We start from the raw sequence: 21,364 nt of genomic DNA, 5'->3' as shown, positions 1-21,364 counted from the left end.
TGCTGTTTTGTTTTTTAAGCAATCTGTGTGTGTTTTGAACCCTACGTTTTATTTTATTTTTTTAAGCATTCCGTTTCGCATTGTTAGGTGATTTCTTCAGGCATTTTCACTTCTTCTGCTCCGGTAGCTTCTTATGCTAGGGATCTACCAATCAAAGCATGGGCTGCAGAGTGTTTTTCAAATGGAAGTGGCCACATGCAATAATTTCGATTGGGAATTCTGTATGGATGGTGGCAATGCCTTCTGCTCGCCTGAGTATGAAAGATTCCACTTTAAATCATCCACCCCACCCTTGCTTTGGTCTCCTATTCATATGTTTTACAGCTATTCCATTACTAAGAACTCGCCGTAAAAAGAATTTATGGACCAAGTTGTCTCAATTAAAAAAACAAATTTGAAAATTGGCTTTCTTCCCATGTTAAGTAACAGTGCCATTAGCTATTTAAGTGTCAACCATAGGAATTTCCACGTAAATCATCATTTAGAAACCAGACAAAGCTCAGCATTCCTCTGAAGATTTTATTTTTATTTCACTTTTACATTAAGCCGGTCCGTTTGTATCCATCATGGTACCCATCTGATGCCTTTGCTGCATGTAAGCTCCCTAGATGTGTGGAACTGAGCTAGGCAGTTGTTGCTGATTTAAATTACCCTCTTGTCTCTTCTTCTTCTTCTTCTTCTTCTTCTTCTTCTTCTTCTTCTTCTTCTTCTCATAGAGAGCTCCCTCACCCCCCGCAGAACCTTCTGGCCACCTTGAACTCTTCCTTCAGCCGCAGCGTGATCCTCTCCTGGGTGCGTCCCTTTGACGGAAACAGTCCTGTCCTTTACTACATTGTCGAGCTGTCCGAGAACAGTAAGTGCAGCAAAAATATTTTTTCACCCATTTATGTCCTTCTCCTATTAAGACCTTCAGCTTCTCCAAATGAGAGATTTATAGCACGGCCACTCACAGATGTTTGCTGGGTGATTACATGACATCATCAACAGCCAGGATGTCTCCTGTGCTTTCCATGCATTATCCCGCTGTCAGAAAACACAGAGATAATCCTCTTTTTTTAAAAAAAAAAAAAATCCACAAAACTGCCCCCTACTCATGAAGGTGGCATTGCACTATAATTCCGCCACTAGATGGCACAGTTTTATTAAGTTGAATGGAGGATGCAGGAAATATTCAATCCAAACCATGCAGCTGCCCATGTAATTGAGCCAATTGCAATCCCAGAATGAAAATGGAAGCGTTTGGGTTTTTTGGGGTTTTTTTAAATGTAGAGAAGCTCTTTATTTCAGGTTGCTGTTTTGCCCATTATGAAGCTGTTTTGCCCATTATGAAGCTGTTTTGCCCATTATATGCATGGATAGTCTTCACTATCTATGCATGCTCCATAGAAAGCCCTTCCTTTCCCTTCCCCTAAAATTCAGGTCCATGTAAGGTAGGGTGACCATATGAAAAGGAGGACAGGGCTCCTGTATCCTTAACAGTTGTATTGAAAAGGGAATTTCAGCAGGTGTCATTTGTTAATCTCCACTTTTGTGTACAATTGAGAGACCAAGAGATCTGGCCACTCTAGTATAGCTCCTGCAGCTTTAACATCAGTGATGAAGAGGGGATTTCACGAGGTTCTCCGTATATACAAATGACACCTGCTGAAATTCCCTTTTCTATGCAGCTGTTAAAGATACAGGAGTCCTGTCCTCCTTTTCATAGGGTCACCCTAATGTAAGGCATCACCTTGGGTTCATGCTTGCAACTTGGAGATGCTATTTTACCTTTACACCTGCGGCTGACAGCCAAGAGATGAGGCGGGCCTGGCTTCTCTCTGCCCCGCTGCTTTCATGTATCCTCTTCCAAACATCTGCATGGAACATCTGGAGTCCTGCTACCAGCAGCAGGCAGGGGAGGGGATGAACGGAAGAATCGGGGAGGTGGCAGAATAGACCGGCGAAGACGCAACTGCTTCATCTCTTGATTCAGTAGCAGATTGAAAGATGAAAGGGGAATCTTTAAATTCCAAGGAGGCAGCCTCTGTTCACACCTTTGAGCCTTTCCTCCTTCGGCCCATTTTATCCTTTTATACTCACGCATATGCACATTACTGCCACATCACACATCTTCTGAGCTAGATGCCATCAAAGAAGAGTCAGTTGTGTATGAGTGCATGCATACACACAGACAAGGTCTCGATGGAGGCTTCCCTCCTTCAGATCTGTAGAGTTTCAAAGTAAACGGAAAGGCCTAGCATGCATTTCCTTCAATATTAATTGTTGACAAAGCTACCTACTTCCTAGGTTTTAAGTTTGGCCTGATGCAGGGCTCACGACCTTTTATTTTCACAGGCCCTGTCATGTACTTCCGCCTTGAGGCCCAGCATTGGGCAAAAGGCGGGATATAAATAAATATAATAATAATAATAATAATAATAATAATAATAATAATAACAACAACAACAACAACAACAACAACAACAACAACACAGTCATAGAATCATAGAATCATAGAATAGCAGAGTTGGAAGGGGCCTACAAGGCCATCGAGTCCAACCCCCTGCTCAATGCAGGAATCCACCCTAAAGCATCTCCGACAGATGCTTGTCCAGCTGCCTCTTGAATGACTCTAGTGTGGGAGAGCCCACAACCTCCCAAGGTAACTGATTCCATTGTCGCACTGCTCTAACAGTCAGGAAGTTTTTCCTGATGTCCAGCCGGAATCCGGCTTCCTTTAACTTGAGCCCGTTATTCCGTGAATACGTTATTCCGTATTCCAGAGAAACTTTCTCATTTCTTTGGCTATTCTCCATAGGCTCACTCCAGAACATAAATGCGACTGCAATATTCAATGGCTAGAAAGGTGGGTTTGTCCGTGCAATTTGGAGTGGCCTTCAGAATATCAGGCATTGCAGGAGTCTGCCCTGGAAATAGGGATGACACTGTCAACTGGAAAATACAGTAATTCACCTCTAAAAAATCTGTAAGCAGCTCAGCAGAGATCTGATAACATGCTACAGAAATTGCTTCGATAATCCTGCAGAGTACGAAGGGATTTTTTCTGAACTCTCACACGCTGTCAGACAAATCCGATGATTTTAGCTGATGGCATTGTAATCTACCATAGGCACGGTCTCAGGGCATCTCCGCCACATGTGCTTTGCTAAGATTTGTATCTGTAAGCACACGCATGAAAAAGGAGACACAGCCAATGAAGGGAGAGCTGGGATTAGAGAGCCTCTCCTCTAGTTAGAAGAGTCTAATCGTTTGGGGATGGGGGCTTTTAGTATTGCTGACACTGACTGGCAGCAATGGCTCCCCAGGGATTCAGGCAAGTGCTTTTCCAAGCTTACTTGGAGACGCTGGAGATCGCACCTGGGACGTCCTGCACGCAAAGTGGATGCTATGGCCTCTCCTTGACTCAGTCCTGACTCGGTGGCAGAGTTTGACCAAGAGGGTTTCTCCCACCGATCATATCAAAGCCCGATTCCATCCTCCTGCATTTTAGCCTTTGCATGAGAACCCATCTATCATGCATGATTCCCATGGGACAGGTGCAGCCAACCTATGAGGACAGAGGGTGCAAATTAATGATGGGAATGATTTTGCAAAATGACCACCATTCTATATAGTAGGTAGAATGAGTTGGTAGAATTCTGGACCATGCCACTTCAAGGGTGTGTTGTATTTTTGCACACTCCCCTGTGCCAAACAACAATTCCCTGCGTCTAGCATGTGAACTAACATATCAACATGTGCTAAAGCTTTGGTCCTGATGTGCTGGTTTACTACACACCAGGATTCTTAATATGCAGAAGCGTTCAAAAATACAAGTGCACGCAAATTCTGAAGTAGAACAGTCCAGAATTCCACCATATCAATCTCATTCTGTGCAATTTATGGAATGACTCTTAGTTGTTGAAGCCCGAGTCCATTTTTAAACCACCCTAATCAGGGGAAGTAGAAAAATCAAGCTCTGCGTTTTATGGGCATATATTCAAAGGGTAGATCATGGCCTGATACGGTTTGCCATTTGCGTTCCTAATATACAAGCCCATGGTTCCTAGCTGCCACCCTGCATTTTACTCATTGCACTGAAATATTAATTATTTCCTGCTATTAAAAGTGCACATGACTGTAGGAATATGTGAGCATTTTCTTTCTTTGTGTCTTCAGTCATCATTCGAAGACATATCAGTGGCACAAGAAAAATATGTAGGGATAGCTGAAAAGTGTGTGTGTGTGTGTGTGTGTGTATGTGTGTGTGTGCAAAAGAAGAAAATCTTTGGAAGCATACAATCTAAGCACGGGATTAGTGCTTTCATTTTTAGCCTAGTATTATGGATTTCCTGTCCCCTGTGCTATATACCAGGGTAGGTGTCGTGTCAGGCTTTACTTCCTTCACGGATCTGTACTTGATATTATTCAGAATGGGCATTGCTTTTCTCTCCCACATGCAAAATCCCCCCCCCCCCATTATTCCATAGATATTTCCTTTTGTTGTCTCTGTTTGTGGGTTGTTATTGTTGTTGATTTCCTGGCACAGGTGCCTTTTTCCATTTTTAAACTCTCACCAATTTTTAACATATGTTTCCACAAGCTTGTTTCCTTGTATTTGTAGCTTTTTAACTGTCAGCAGTGGTACAAAATGTGTTAGGTATCCTAATCCGTGCTTGCTATTATGCAGATAAAGGCTGATGGTAACCTATGCGTGATTTTCCTGTTGCCAAGGGTGTGCTCACAGACATGATGCTGTGGAGTTTTAATACTGTTTGGGTTTTTCAACAAGAAGGAGCTTGATTTTATAATATATCTCTTGCCAAAGCTGTGTCCTGTATTTGTGCATTGTTTCCCCCCTTTGGATTGTTAAGGACTTGAATGCCTTCCTAATGGTTTTAGCACACATTGCACATTCTGTGCAATCTGAGAAATGCAGTAAGTCTGAGAAAGGGTTCATAATAAAAGTATCTTGTTCTGAAGAAGAGTTGCAGAAGGTACATTTTAGCAAGTCCACATTTAAGGAGACAAATCATTTGCTGCACGGATCACAGGATGATCCCTCGCCCTCATGTAGATTTCAGTGCCTTTACTTCAGGATAATTTCATTAAGAAGAAGGAACGCGTAATATGAGGGGCGGCGGTGAGAAAGCAATGATGCAGAAAAAAAGGGTAATGAGAGACATGATGGAGGTGTACAAAATTGTGCCTGGTGCGGAGAATGTGGACAGGGAGACATTTTTTCTCCCTCTCCTGTAACACTAGACCCCAATGGGGACATCCCATGAAGCTGATTGGTGGGAGATCCAGGACAGATAGAAGGAAGGACTTCACACCATGCATAGTTAAACTATGGAATCCACTACCACAAGATGTAGTGAGGGCCACCAACTTGCATGGCTTTAAAAGGGGGTTGGATACATTCCTGCAGGAGAAGGCTTTCAATGGCTACATGCTACTTCCAGTATCAGAGCTGGTAAGGAATGTGGGGAAGATGGCTGGGAGGGTTCTATTGCACTGTGTCCTGCCTTGTTGGTCCCTGGCCGACAGCTGGTTGGCCACCGTGTGAACAGAGCACTGGACCAGATGGACCCTCAGTCTGATCCAGCAGGGCTCTTCTGATGTTCTAAACACAGAGATGCAAGGACCCCAGTTATCAAAAGGGCAATAATTGGATTTTCCCTGTTCTTTCATACTTATTCAGTATGGCTGTAATCTCCTGAGAACTTACCTTATAGAAGCTTAGTTTAAACAATATGAGACACACAGGGATACCTGGTTTGTATTTTCCCTGAGAGCTCTATAGGGTTATCTCTGCCCCCTTAGCTATGAACAGGGAGAAATTGGAGAAATGGTCCAGTGTCGTTTCAGTTAAATGTATCATGATAAATATTTCTTTAAGAGCCCTAGCCTCCCTGGAGGCCATCGTCCAAACATTTCCTCGCATCTCCATCTTAGTCATAACCAGTATTTATAGATCACATTTTCCACAGATATTTTGTGCTCAAAGTAAAGACCATTTCAGCACAATATCCATAGCAAATAAAAATGCACCACAATATCGCACTGACATTTCGACAATTACACTTCATTTAAAACATCATCGAAAGTTAACCATGTCCAATTCCAGTAATATCAACATTATACCCACATTAAACAAGTCATGCAACAGTTCATATTAAGAGATGCAACAATAAGATAGCTCAGCCACATAAAACGGGCAGTAAAAGAAGGCTAGATAAAACTAACGGCGTTGAATTACCCTTAGCAACCAAGCAGACTATAACATTATACACAAATGAAGCCAAAATGTCCCCCTAAAATCCCCACTTCTGTCCAGATCAGACAGCTACACACCAGGAGCCCACCTCTAGCACCCAAAGAAAAATATAATATTTTGTATAATATTGCCAGGATTCGATCATTTTTGTCTGTCTCTTCTGCCAAGACTCTTGTTCATGCATTGGTTATTTCTCGTTTGGACTACTGCAACCTTCTTCTCACTGGCCTTCCTTCTTCTCACATCAGTCCATTGGTTTCTGTTCACCACTCTGCTGCTAAGATCATCTTCTTGGCTCGCCGCTCTGACCATGTTACTCCACTTCTGAAATCTCTTAATTGGCTTCCAATTCACCTCAGAATCCAATATAAACTTCTCCTGTTGACCTACAAAGCTTTTCACAGTCTAGCTCCTTCCTCTCTTTCCTCTCTCATCTCACCCTATTGCCCCGCTCGTGCTCTTCGCTCCTCTGATGCCATGTTTCTCACCTGCCCAAGGGCCTCTACTTCCCTTGCTCAGCTTCGTCCATTTTCTTCCGCTGCCCCTTACGCCTGGAACGCTCTTCCAGAACATTTGAGAACTACAAGTTCAATCGCAGCTTTTAAAGCTCAGCTAAAAACTTTTCTTTTTCCTAAAGCTTTTAAAACTTGATTTTGACTTTATCCTGCTAGTTTTACCCTACCCTGTGCCTGTTTGGTGCATTCTCTTCCCCTCCTTATTGTTTTATTATGATTTTATTAGAATGTCAGCCTATGCGGCAGGGTCTTGCTATTTACTGTTTTACTCTGTACAGCACCATGTACATTAACGGTGCTATATAAATAAATAAATAAATAAATAAATAAATAAATAATAATAATAATAATAAAAAGGCATAATAATTATAAGGCATATCAGACAGCACAATCTGCTGTGAGAGAGAGAGAACACCCTCTCTCCAGAGACCTTTATCCTGAGCCCAGAATGTACACCCTCATCTTACAGCAAATCCCCTCGGGGGGGGGGGGCTTCTAAGCAGCAGAGAACCATTATTATTATTATTATTATTATTGTTATTTATTTATATAGCGCCATCAATGTGCATGGTGCTGTACAGATTACACAGTATAGAGTGCAGAAGGGCGACAGCTTCCTTCATACCCCAAAGGCAGTCCCATCCCTAATGGCCCCACAACTAGAGCCCAAAACCTCTGGACCACCCCCACCCCCAAAATTGCCAACTTCGATTCAGCTGTTCAAGAAGAGTTTCTGAACTATTATATTTTCCTTTTATTATGTTTTTTCCCCTTAAAACAGCTAATTTGTATAAAACTGTGACCCTTAAGGGTCAGTACTGCACCCCTCTGAGGTCTGTGCATAGTTGGCCTAATGGTAGCGCTGGCCCTGGCTATATGCTACCTCCAGTATCAGAGGCTGTATGCTTATAGAATCATAGAATCATAGAATAGCAGAGTTGGAAGGGGCCTACAAGGCCATCGAGTCCAACCCCCTGCTCAATGCAGGAATCCACCCTAAAGCATCCCTGACAGATGGTTGTCCAGCTGCCTCTTGAATGACTCTAGTGTGGGAGAGCCCACAACCTCCCTAGGTAACTGGGTCCATGGTCGTACTACTCTAACAGTCAGGAACTTTCCCCTGATGTCCAGCTGGAATCTGGCTTCCTTTAACTTGAGCCCGTTATTCTGCGTCCTGCACTCTGGGAGGATCGAGAAGAGATCCTGGCCCTCCTCTGTGTGACAACCTTTTAAGTATTTGAAGAGTGCTCTCATGTCTCCCCTCAATCTTCTCTTCTCCAGACTAAACATGCCCAGTTCTTTCAGTCTCTCTTTATAGGGCTTTGTTTCCAGTTGCTGGGGAACATGAGTGGGAGGGGGCTGTTGCACCCACGTCCTACTTGTGGATTTCCCATAGGCAGCTAGTTGGCCACGGTGTGAACAGAGGGCTGGTTTAGATGGACCCTTGGTGTGATCCAGCGGGGCTCTTCTTACGTCATGTTCTTACCTAAGGCCCATCACCATCTCTCCAAAGCACCCTCCTCATTTACTCACTTTTAAAATTAGTACAGCACATGACAGCATTGAAGAGGGAATGGGGAGGGGGGGAGAAGGAGAATCTTCTCTCCACTTCCCCTTCCTTCTCTGTTGCCTTGGCATGCTGCAGAACATGTCAAGTTTTCAGATATGACATCAACTCGTAGGATGTCAAGGGACATTGCAAAATTCTCCTTCCTTGCTGCCTTTTTGGCAGTGTTGCTCTTTTTAAAAGAGTAAAAGGGAAGGCTGGGAATGATATTTTGAAGGTGGGGTGGAGGCCTTTCATCTGCCTGGATATTGATCTGAGCTGGAGAAGAGTTTGGCTTTTCGAGGTGGTTTTAAAAGACCACCTTTCCTTTGAGAAAAGCTGTCTCAATTCGTATCTGGACCAGGCTCAGACAAACCCTCATGATGCCCTTAGAAAAGACAGCCTGATATCAAGAGGAAGAAACAGAGGTGGTCAAAGAGAATGGAGCCTGGACAAGCCCTGTTGGCCACGGCCTGATCAAATAGACCTTCATCGGCCACCTTGTCTACACCTCGGGTCCTGATGTGACCCACAAATGTATCCCAGCATGGTAGACGGCAAATATTTGTTTCTATGGACTTGAACTTCATATCAAATTGTATTCTCCCATAGTGGGGCATTATATTTCTGAAAACTGACAACTGAAAATAATTGAAGTTATTTCAGACGGTGTCAGTTGCAGCTGAAGAGAGAACCAGCAGAGCCTGGGAATGTATTCTAGAGTAGCTTACGCAAAATGAAAGATTAGTCCTGTCTGTTCAGTATAATGGAGGCTTATTTAATGGTGTGACCCAGTGTGTGTCTTGTCAGAGCTTCTCCAGGCTTTCTGGGTCAGGCCAGTGACAGTAATCCCCAAAGGAAGGGGAAGTGGGTGTCGACGTTTTTATGGAATGTTTCTTAGTCTGGAAGCTGGGTAGAAAAGGGCAACGAAAAATGATCCAGCGTATGGAAGTCTCTTGTTCTTTTTTCTGCCGTGAAACAAGCCGCTTTGCGATTCAGCCTTTTTGTTATATGCTTAAGGGAGGAGCAGCCTTTGAAAAGGTTCAGTTTGATTGTCAAGAGAAGGTTTGCTATTTAAATTTTAAAGGTACTCTGCGAACTTGCTGGACCCTGGGCTCCACGAGAAAGCAAATCTTCTCCCCTCAATCCACTTCTTTTTCTGTGCAAAGCAGAGTGCCCAGGAGATGAATAGGGTTCGCTTGTATTAGTTTTCAGTTTAATCTCTCTTCCTGCCAGATCTTTTATCTTCTACCAGGAGAAGGGGGAAAAGAATAAATAAAGTATTCTACAGATGCAGCGTATAAACAGAGCACAACCCTAAACTGGTGGAGAGATTAATAGGCTCCGTTGTTGAATCAAACTGTTCACTAGATCGAACGTCTTGGGTTAAGCACTCTCGAGTGGTGTTTACACTTGCGGTAAACAAATGAAACTGAATTGCTCCAGGGAACAAACTGGTGACAATTAGCTCATTTATGGACATTCCGCATTCTAGTTAGTGTCTGCTCTTCCATTTTCTTGATTAAACTCCTTCAGGCTGCTTATTAATTCAGCCTGGCCTTCGTTTCTGCTTCCCGTTCATTTTTGTCATGTTCTTTGGACACCAGCTCAACAAATGCTCTTTTGATTCATAAGAGGACATCTGTAGAAGGCAAATGAAAGATGGTGCAAGAAGCAATCTATACTTTATACACTGAGATGGAGAAATGACTGTTTTTGCTGAATGTGTCTGGGTCTCATTCAGCTTTTACAGTGTCTTCCTCACACGCACAGAACTGAGTTACCTGCATAGAACGTTTTTTCACAGGCGGGGACAATTGAAAATCATGCATACAACTTGACAGTGACACCCATTTGGGTTGGCTCAGATATATTAACAAGACAAAGTTTCTAACCTACAGGCATGCACAAATATTTGCGTTTATTGGGTTGTTTATCTTCCAGTACTTTTCCAGGAGTGTTTAGTAAGCAGCTATTCAGTTTAGTAGTGTGATTTACTATGGGAAAAAATACCTCAAGCCAATAAATCCAGATGGATTTGGTACACACACATCATTGAATCTCAGCTATCATGGATAAGGTGAGATCTTTTGTCAGGCCAGCTATTTTGTTGATGGCTTCCTGCAATTTTTCAGGCTTCAATTAACTCCTCGATAGATGCCACAGGGATGAATTCCTATCCTTGTTTGTTGTCACCATCATGGAAATGGATGTCCATGCCATGTGCCCTGGACATGCCTTCATGCTGTGCTAGACCTGAGCTTGGTTAATGCCATTTTTGAAAGTGTAGAATTCTGTTTTGGGGAATGGAATACTCGCAAACGTAAAAACATATGAAGAGCCCTGCTGGATCAGACCTAGGGTTTTAGTTGTAAACTGCCCAGAGAGCTTAGGCTGTTGGGCAGTATAAATATGTAATAAATAAATAAATCTAGGCCAGCATTCTGTTCATACAGTGGCCAGGCTGCTGTTGACCAGGAACCCCAAAGCAGGGTGCAACAGCGCCATTACACCCATGTTCATTCAAGAGGCAGCTGGACAACCATCATTCAAGAGGCCTTCAAGAGGCAGCTGGACAACCATAATTCAAGAGGCCTTCAAGAGGCAGCTGGACAACCATCATTCAAGAGGCCTTCAAGAGGCAGCTGGACAACCCTCTGTCAGGGATGCTTTAGGGTGGATCCCTGCATTGAGCAGGGGGTTGGACTTGATGGCCTTGTAGACCCCTTCCAACTCTGCTATTCTATGATTCTATGATTTTTAGGCGATAGCCTCTGCTAAAATTCCTCTTTTTAAATATCCCAGAAACCAGCTTTTCTCCCTACAAAATCCATTATAATAAAATATATTAAAGTAGCTTAAAGTTGCAGCCTTCATAGCTCAGCTAGCTGAATGTCCTGAAGGATTCTAACTTACTTTTTTTGCTATCCAATGACATACTGAATCAGTGATTATATGTTGATGTGAAGTTTCCCCAGGTGGTTGGACATTTTCTGTAGTTTCTTTTTATTTTCACATGCGGTTCATCATAGTGACCACAAAGGGACAGCAGTATAAGACTGGGTTAGATGCTTGGATGAGATTCTGATCTCTTTAGGCAAAGTCTTTGAAGTTCTGTTGTCATCTGGAATGGACCATAAAATGAGCTGTTCCCCTGCTCCCCCACCGCCCTTGTAACAAATGCTGTTTTGCATTTTAAAAATCATTTTGGTTCTGGAGCAATGGAAAATACTGCCCTACTCTGTTCCTTTTTATTATTTATTGATTGATTGCATTTTTGTGAAGACCATTGCTTTCAAGGGGCCTGAAATGTCCCATGAGAATACCTACTGCTGAGAATTGTTGCTTTTCTTCCCACTCCGGCTCACACCCATTGTTCCCCTGAACTGCTGCTTCTGTGATGTCATTCCCATCCTCTTCACAACTAAGAGCTTCCTTCTCCTTCACTATGTGATTTCAGCCCATCAGGGGGCATGTGGCGAATGTGATGATGTCAGAATAATGCGAGACTCGTGGCACCTGATTATTGGCCCACTTGATGGTGGTGCCACTGATGTGGGGAAGGGCGAGCAGCATTATTTAATGCCTTGCCTTGCCCCTCTGCTCCACTTTTGCTTTTATGGCTCCCTCCCTCCCTGTAAACAGTGTGGGTTCACTGGTTGCCCTTGGGGGGGGGGCAAGTAGGAATTTTTTACTCTCAAATCCCTTATATTTGGGAGTTTTCCCCCTACTTCACACTGTAAGACAGTGTGGGTGTATTAATAGGTTAATTTGGTTCCACTTGGTCACATTTGAAGGGGCAGGCATGCGGGAATTGGGAGCAAGAATATGGTTGGTGAGCATTCATAAGGCACCGTTGAGGTGATTGGTAACACCTGAGCCCCTCACCTGGGAGTCCTGTGGCACCAGGTGATGGGATAAGGTTTACCTCTTAGGCCAACCTTACTCACTCAGAGTTTCGTAACCGGAGGGGGAGTGACATCGGAAGACCTACCTACCCCAAAAGGGGGAATCCTGATGGGTGGCAAAGAACACGCGTCACCTGTCAGGATAAGAAAGGATCGCCCAAACCCAATTATGGCCAAGACGCTGGCCAAGATACGATGCCCGCCTAGGCCTCCATCTTTCCTCGCTGAATCCTCATAAATAAAATGTGGCCCTATTTAACTCCAACCTCGTTGTCTTGTCTCGTTATATTGCCTTCCACTCGCAATCAGTTTTGCTTATGCAACAAAATCACTGAAAGTTAATTTGGAATCAGAACAGGATTGTTTCCTGGACAGGTGTCATTGTGATTCAATCAGGAAGGTGAGGGTGAAGGAAACCAACTTTAGTCAATGTTTCTTGAACAGGTTAACACTTTTACTCCTTTTTTGGCAATTTGTGAAAGTGGAGGGCACCTTCTGACGTCAACAAAATAGATCACTCCCCCACATTTGCTTTCCCTTAATCTTATTAATTACACCATCCTAGGATGGAAAGGAGATGGCGTGTTCTACTTTCCAGTATATTTCTTGTAAATGCCTGCAAATTGGGTAATACTGTGCAGGGAGTAAAGAAACTCTGTGTGACAGACACAGACTGATAGTGGGATAGCTTCCAGAACTACCACCGATGCTATCTTACTTTGGAGAATTCACTTTCAGAAATGTTCAGGCCAAATAACTTTCCCTGTGTAAGTAAAACACACACACACACACACACACACACACACACACATCCAGGCGTGCCAATTCCCCGGCACAATCTTTCTCAAGGCTTGCGGGGATGAGCCGACTTGGCTCAAAGTCGCTGTTCCATACCTGCGCGAAAGCTGAGGGAGGAAGATATTTCAGAGTAGCGGTGAATTTCATTACAGTCCTTCAGCCAGAGGTACTCATGGGTGTGGCGCTATAAATGGACTGCCAAACAGATGGGTTGAGAAATACACAGCCCATCTGTCTTTATCATGCTCATTTCCTCCTTTATTAAAATGTTAATGAATATAGTTTTTATTTATCAGGCAGTGGCATGTGCAGCAGCCCTTTTCGGGAGAGAAATGTTCAATCTGCTTAAGCATGTGGACTGATAGGGGACACGTCTTCTTTTCCCAGAGAGAAACGTAACTTGGAAGTTCCTCTTGCAGAAGTTAAAAGAACTGCTGCCAGGTCGAAACGGCTTTCATACCCGGCAGGAATTTTAAAAAAAACTGGTTTAAAAAGCGGGCAGGAAATAATATAGAGGGTGTTTTAATCACCTTATATAAATCAGTGTGTGTACATAAGTGTATGTGTTTAGTGTTTTTATACTAGCCTTTAACCGTATTCCCATGCGTAGAAGCATTTCCATCAAGCAATGAATAAAACAAATGCAGCTGGAGATGAGGGCTAAAGGAGTTATGCCAAAGACTTCAAGTAAGAAAGGGATTTTGAGCTCAGATATGAAGTGGAAGAGAAAGAGGTGGCATCAAGTGGGTATCCAGGGAATGAAATGACAATTTTAAGTAACAATTCTAGGAGTGAGATTATGGCAAAAGATAACAAAATCAGTTAGCAGAATGGAATGCCTTCCACAAAAGAAGATTATGCTGACAGCTTTTCATATCCGGTTTTGAAAATGCAAGTGCCCTTCGTCACGCACATCGATGAGGAAAGCAAAATAAGTGTTGCTTGGTTGTGTGATCATCTCTGTTTTGCTGTGAGTCCTTTTCTGCAGAGCATGCGCCCTGCTTTTGGCTCTAAATGGTTGGACTGTGTCATCCGTGGAGCTAAAGGATGAATGTAAGGTGATGCACATTGGGGCAAAAGACCCCAGCTTCAAGTATAACCTAATGGGATCTGAGCTGGTGGTGACTGAACAAGAAAGAGATCTTGGGATTGTGATGGACAGCTCGATGAAAATGTCCACCCAGGGTGTGGCTACTGTAAAGAAGGCAAACTCCATGTTAGGTATTATAAGTAAGGGAATTGAGAATAAAATGGCCAGTATCATACTGCCCTTATATACTGTAAATCTCTGGTGCGACCACACTTAGAATACTGTGTACAGTTCTGGTCACCACACCTTAAAAAGGATATTATAGAGCTAGAAAAAGGGCAACTAAAATAATTAAGGGGCTGGAGCATCTCCCCTATGAGGGAAGGTTACATCAACTGGGATTGTTTACCTTGAAAAAAAGGAGGCTAAGGGGAGACATGATAGAGGTGTACAAAATTATGCATGGTGTGGAGAATGTGGACAGGGAGACATTCTTCTCCCTCTCTCAAAATACTAGAAACCAACGGGGTCATCCCATGAAGCTGATTGGTGGGAGATCCAGGACAAATAAAAGGAAGGACTTCTTCACACAGCGCAGAGTTAAATTTTGGAACTCACTACCACAAGATGTAGTGATGGCCACCAATTTGGATGGCTTTAAAAGGGGGTTGGATCAATTCCTGGAGGCGAAGGCTATCCATGGCTACTAGCCCTGATGGTTGTGATCCAGTATTCAAGGCAGTAAGCCTGTGTGCACCAGTTGCTGGGGAACATGGGTGGGACATGTCCTGCTTGTTCATCCCTGGACGATGGCTGGTTGGCCACTGTGTGAACAGAGTGCTGGACTAGATGGACCCTTGGTTTGATCCAGCATCAGGGCACTTCTTCTGTTCTTCTGTTCTTATGAATGATCCTACATGAGAAATGTAGGATAGGGAGCCGTCAATAGAAAAATATCTTCATTTGGACCAAACAGCTCCCAGGACTATTTTGCGGAAACAATTAAATGGCATAAAACTACTTTGTGTTTATAACCTAAATATGTCCCCTCAGAAAAGGACAGTGAACTTCTGAACTGCTTTCAGAATTTTACTGAATGCTAATGCAGAGAGAAACACAGGACTTCTGGTTCCTATATTACATTTTCAGATTCCACTATGAATGAGTATGATTTGAAAAGGCACATTCATATCGTTAAAAGGTAAATGTCAGACAACAGCCTTAAGAAGATTAAGGTTCTTCAACTCAGAAAAAGACAGCTAAGAGGGGATGTGATAGAGGTATATAGCATAATTACAAGGTGGCTTAAAAGGTGCATTTTAATTGGACTTTAATCTGTTCTTCTATGAAAAGGTGTTCATTACTAATGATGGTATTATTGTAAACACAGTTGTCCAAGCGAGGAAGAGAAGGCAGTTTCTCCAATGAGTAAATTATGTCTATGTTGTTGAAGTCAAGACAATCTGTTACCTTCATTAAATATCTTCAAAGTATCCCCTTTATTGGGCTTCTTCCATATTTATTTTAATCAGCTAAGCAGTTGATTAATAGGCTAAAAGCAAGACTATTAATTGACTAACAGCCCAATCCTAACACCATTTACTTGCAAGCAAGGGCCATTGATTTGAAGTGAGTTTGCTTTTTCTCAGTAAATGTCTTTAGTATTGGGGTGTAACAGCTCTGTCTTCATAGTAATTAGACCAGAGCCAATGAGGCTAAATCAAGAATGCCAAGTGCTTAATGGGCTTATGGATTGAGTTGTAAGAAACCTTTGATCTGTTGATCATCCTAATTTGGAAATCATGAATAAGGAGTTTTCCTTTGAATACTTTTATGCTTTCTTCTGTGGGACTTGGTGCTACACAGCATGATGGGTGATACTGAAATATAGGACTGAGCAAATCAACAGAAAGCAAATACCAATGGTAACTAGGTACAGGAAGATCCATAGGGAATTGAATTCTCTCTTATTGGTTCTTGTGGTTCATCTAGATTTGAGTACTTGCAAAGAGAGTTAACTTGCTATAGTCACATTCTGATGTAATTTCCATGGCTGAAATTCTGTTTCTCTCCATCAGATTCTCCCTGGAAAGTGCATCTCTCTGACATTGATCCAAAGATGACCACCATCACTGTGAGTGGATTAACACCAGCCCGTACCTACCAATTTAGAGTGTGCGCAGTTAACCAAGTGGGCAGGGGCCAGTACAGCATAGAAACCAGCAGGTACAGTGAAATGAAATCCCTCTGTGAATATCAGATTAATTACACTTCTCTGGGGACAAATTCATTATCCAATTATAACTGTCAAAGAATGGCTACTGCAGTAGGTATGGTCAGCATAGTTGAAGTTTCCTAGCAATTCCCTTTCCCCAAACCACTGAAAGCTGTGGTCAAAAATCTCATATTCTTTTATCAGAATAGCTTCAGCTCAAAAGATAATTCTTTTGTATATTTTTTTTTCCATTTGTGTGTGAACAAACAGGTCAGAGAGTTGAAAAGGATGGTAGATGTATTGTATAAAGATAGACAGGGAGATGCAGGAAGGAACCCACGTTCATTCTGTTGCCACTGGAAGCTTCACTCCAAGACCTTCCTGAATTTTCTAAACCTTTTGGCTGATTTGAAGTTCTCACAAATCACCCTCTGCACACTTCAGTGGCGGTAGATTCTCAGGAATGTTGGGCCCAGCCACTTATGTCAAGATGAGTGTGGAGTGAGCATTCTTACAGTATTTTGGGTGGGGGGGGTCAACTATGTAATGTATTCCCTGGGCTTTGCCTTCCGGTATCCATCTGCATAGGACATCAAAAGAAGACCCCACCACATTTGGTTTAAAATGCATTAATGCTTCTGTCTGAGCCAGAAACATCATGGGGACTTTGGACTCATGAGGTTTTGAGTTCTAAACAGTTGTGGGGTGGGAAATGTGGCCGTCTTATCTTTGGGGAGGTGGATGGAAAGAACCAAAGGAAACCATTTGAAAAGAATTACAGATTCTGGGCGCCAGCCCGTGAGCTCCCTCAAGCTTGCAGTCTTCTTAACGCATCGTGGCAAGCTGGATGATTCAGATAGAATAAGCTCAGCGCAGCAGCTGTCTTCCTCATTGCTTGCTTAACTGATTTTCTATTATGTTGATTTGTTACAACTATTTCAGGCGTGTCTACAGCAACTGAGCTATGTTGCTTTCTGGTTAGGCCTCTGTATACGAAGCTAGATTGCCTTTAAGTAAAGACGTAAGCAGAGGTTTGTTTACCTGTTTCCTTTGTGTTTACGTGCACCTAGGTTGATGTTACCTGAAGAACCACCAAGTGCTCCACCCAAAAATATTGTGGCGAGCGGGCGGACCAACCAGTCGATTATGGTTCAGTGGCAGCCCCCTCCTGAAAGTGAACACAATGGTGTTCTGCATGGGTATATCCTTCGGTAAGTGGCCATCACCTACCCCTGAAAGCGAGAAGTCTGGCACTAAAAGGAAAAAAGGAAAGGAACCTCTCGTGCAAGCACTGAGTCATTACTGACTCTTGGAGGGACGCCAGCTTTCGCTGACGTTTTCTTGGCAGGCCTTATAGCGGGGTGGTTTGCCATTGCCTTCCCCGGCCGTGATTACCTTTCCCCCAGCTAACTGGGCACTCATTTTACCGACCTCGGGAGGATGGAAGGCTGAGTCGACCCGAGCCGGCTGCCTGAAACCAGCTTCCACTGGGATCGAACTCAGGCCGTGGGGAGAGTTTCAGCTGCAGAAACTGCTGCTTTACCGCTCTGCGCCACACGAGGCTCTTCTGGCACTAAACCTGTGCGTAAAATGGAGATCAACTACCCCACATTGAGACATCAGGGTAGAGATACCCTAGAAATTCGAGACAGACTAAAATGAGTTGAGATTTCTAAGAATCTGTCCCACGGAATCCGCTGCAGGCTGGCTCTCCTCACGCTGTGTAGAATCTGTAGACCTTCAGATCTTCTTTTTTTTTCTCTTTACCTTTTTTTGCTTTCCCCAAATTTACAGAAATTTATTCGTCTGTAAATAGGCAAGTTTCTGCCGAGACTAGAAAAGTTAAATGGAATGGCGGACCGTACGCTAAATGTTAAAAGAAAGAAAAATGGCTGGTTTCTCCAAACCACCTCCATCAAAGCGAGTGGCAGTGGTGGTCGCTATCTAGTTAACTTGAAGTTATATTTCAGATGCTTGGAGAATAGGACATGTGCACGAAGTGTGGAAAGTTCTGGATGTTAATCTTAATGTCTGCAATTTGTTCTATCCTGGTCTCTTCCCAGTTGTGTGAGTGTGTAAATCACACCTGAAGTGTGGATATCATATATCTTCTGGCAGAGTCATAGGCAACTGGATGGTGAACAAACCATTGTTTTAATGCTGGTTTTACTGGAGCGGTTAAGGGTAGTTGTTTTGCCCCTCAAGGCAACTTAGCTTTGGCCTCCACCGGCAAGCCAAGGAGTTGTGACTGGTCTACCATGGCGTTTCATACCGGGTGCAGGATTGAAGCCAGAAATCTTGGAACAGGAAATGGACCACATGGCTCATCACAGGACTGGGTAGCTCTGAACTAATTCTGTCCCAATAGTCTTGTTCTCTCCGGTGGTTTTTTAAAGCAAGTCTTGCTGATTTGCTATTCATGACCTTAAAATGTTGCTCTTTAACAGCCTACACCTGTCCTCGAAAGACTCGTTCCATGCAAGCTGTGTCTGTTCCTAGGCCAGCCTTTGCTAATGAAAGAGCAGGCCTCCAAAGTTTGCTTTCATTCCAGCTCCAGCACAGGTCGTGGGTTTCTCCTCGTTGCTTTCTGGCAGCATCAGCTGTCAGCAGCACTTTCCCCGTCCCCAGTCGTAGTCTTCACTGAAGCATGCAGCGGGGAGTTGACACTCTAAAGCTGTGTATGTAAAGCTAGAGACTAGCAAAGTGTTGTGGTGCCTGTCAGGCATAGACGTCGCCAGGCCCAGAAGTAGTCCACCTTTCCGTTGTCCAACTGCTAGAACACCTGAAGATGTACCGAACCTTCAGCTGTAATATTTGTCAAGGCTCGCGGTGAGGAAAACACACAGAAGGACGTGACATTTCCAAACTGGCCATCACCTGCTCTCCTTCTCCCCTGAAGGGAGAGGCTGTATTTTTAGGGCCGGGATTTATCACGAAACCAACAGCACCATTGTGGCAAGGCAAGAGAAGAGAAGAGCAAAGCCGTGCACAACAAAGGATGGGGCCTTATAGAATCAGACCATGGGTCTGTCTAAGCCAGCGTCGTCAGATCTGACTGGCAGATGCTTTCCAAGGTCTCGAACAAGATCTTCTAGTTCAGAGACAGGGAACCTCTGGCCCAGATGGGCTGGATTAGGATCAACAGGGCTCTTATAAACCCATCTGGTAAGGCCCTCCCCCCTACCAGTGCACTTGGGAGCTGCCCGGGATCAAACCAGGAACCTCCTACATGCATAGCATATGCTCTACCGCAGAGACAGGACATTCGTATTGGCCAGAAAATAGAGGAAAATGGGTTTCCCTCGGGATGTGTGTGGGAGAACAGAGAGAAAGCCATACATTTGCATCTAGTCTTTGGGTTAAAAAATTTAAGTGTACATTTATAACAACAAATCACAAGTATTGTCCTCTTTGAGAAGGGAACTTCACATTCTGAAGAACGCAGAAGCTGCTGCTCGAAATGGCAGCCCCCATATCAAATCCCCCCCCCTTGTATAACATCTTGTTCAACTTAAGCAGTGTTCTGACAACAAGACAGTGTGATTCCCCCATCCCTGCCCAGTTTGACTAGCTGCCTTTGGCAGGGGCAGAGAAACCCGGGTTGTAATGATTTCAAGGCACAGCATGAGTTCAACTAGACGTTGCTGGCAGAGTCAGGGGAGCTTGACAGGGACTGCCGTTTTCAGCAGGAGCCCTGCGTTCTTTGTCACCGCGCATTGTTCAAAGCCTTTAAACTCTAGGAAGGCTCGCCTTGTCATCCAGGCCCCTTTCCACCTTTGTGGCTCGTTAATTTAGGGCTAAAAGGACGTGCCAGCGATAGCACTATTTCCATGTTGGTCTTCTCGCAGGGGCATCATGCCTTGTTTGCAAGTCAGACTGCTGTTTAGTGTACTTCTTTCTGATGCGTGGATTAACATATTCTGAGCAGCTACTGTACAGCCTGTTTCCTGATGGGAAAACAAACATTCATCCACTGCTCCCCAAGGTGTGACGGTTTGTTTTTGATCATCCTCATTTCCTTTGAGTGTGAGGGTCTGTGTGTTTCTCTGCAGAGTGCCAAACAGGACTTTGAGGGAATCACCAGAAGGTTCTCTAGGTCGTAACTCCTGTTGATTTTATTTCTTTTTCACGGCATCTTACAGTACCCATTACCGTACATGCGTATTGGTTAATGAATCTCTCTGTGTTGGTGCATTTGTCTCATCACCTCATCAGGGCTTGAGATTCTAAAGCTGCAGCTCCTGCCCTTGTGCCTACAATGAAGAGTGGCTGAAGATTGAGTTGTGTTTGCACTAGCTGCAGCCCCTGCTGGAGGGCTGCATCCATGCCTCGGAAACCTCTCGTTTGGAGGGAGGGACCACAGCTCAGTGCTTTGCTTCTCCAGTTTAAAGGGCCTCAGGTGGTAAGATTGGGAGTTGGCAAGTCTACAGACTGAGGTGGACCAACGGACTGATTCACTATAAGGCCGCTTCATGTGTTCAGTGCACTCTTCAAGGAGCTGCCCTTGAAGACTGTCTGGAAGCTGCAGCTAGTACAGAATAGAGCAGCCCAATTATGGACTTGTGGTAGCTGCAAAGAACACATGACATGGATATTGGACAAGCAGCACTGGTGGACCATGAGCTTCTGGGCACAATTTTGTTGATTTTGACCTTCCGCACTCTGAATGGTCTGCGGCTGGCCTATCTTAAGGAGAGAGTCTCCTTCTGCATCAACCTTCTTGCTCACTGAGATTTTCAGTGGGAGTTCATAGCTAGGCAGATAAGGGCTGCAGCTCAGTGATAAAGGAGATGCTTTGCCTGTAGAAGGTCCCATCTCCAGGTAGGGCTGTCTGACACCTTGGAGAGCAGCTGCTAATTAGCTAGACAACTCTGGGCTTTATGGAGCAATGGCCTCACTTGGAATAAGGTATCCTAGATGGATGACTACACAGAGCAGGGCCGGTCAGGGGTGGGATCGACGTCACCACTGCTGCCACCGCCACCACCACTCACTGTGAACCATGAATTAAGCCTTTGCATGCAGTAGAGCATCAACAGGAGGACGCAGCAAGTGCCAAGTCTTCAACCCTCCTGCCATACAGTAAACCAGAC

The 21,364-nt window shown here is 44.0% G+C and overlaps 1 protein-coding gene across 2 annotated transcripts in view; it reads left to right on the top strand.

Annotated features, from left to right (window-relative positions):
* SDK1 (sidekick cell adhesion molecule 1) overlaps positions 1 to 21,364 on the top strand; it is a 563,777-nt gene that overhangs the window by 339,692 nt on the left and 202,721 nt on the right. For both annotated transcript variants that reach the window (XM_063143659.1, XM_063143658.1), the window contains exons 14-16: positions 717 to 853; positions 16,135 to 16,282; positions 17,342 to 17,482. In XM_063143659.1, coding sequence (XP_062999729.1) covers positions 717 to 853; positions 16,135 to 16,282; positions 17,342 to 17,482 — 426 coding nt within the window. The remainder of the gene's footprint in view (positions 1 to 716; positions 854 to 16,134; positions 16,283 to 17,341; positions 17,483 to 21,364) is intronic.

This window comes from Elgaria multicarinata, chromosome 17, assembly GCF_023053635.1.
Source record: "Elgaria multicarinata webbii isolate HBS135686 ecotype San Diego chromosome 17, rElgMul1.1.pri, whole genome shotgun sequence".
Taxonomy (NCBI): Eukaryota; Metazoa; Chordata; class Lepidosauria; order Squamata; family Anguidae; genus Elgaria; species Elgaria multicarinata.
Note: the sequence above shows the minus strand (reverse complement) of the source record. Positions and strands in the feature narration are given on the sequence as shown.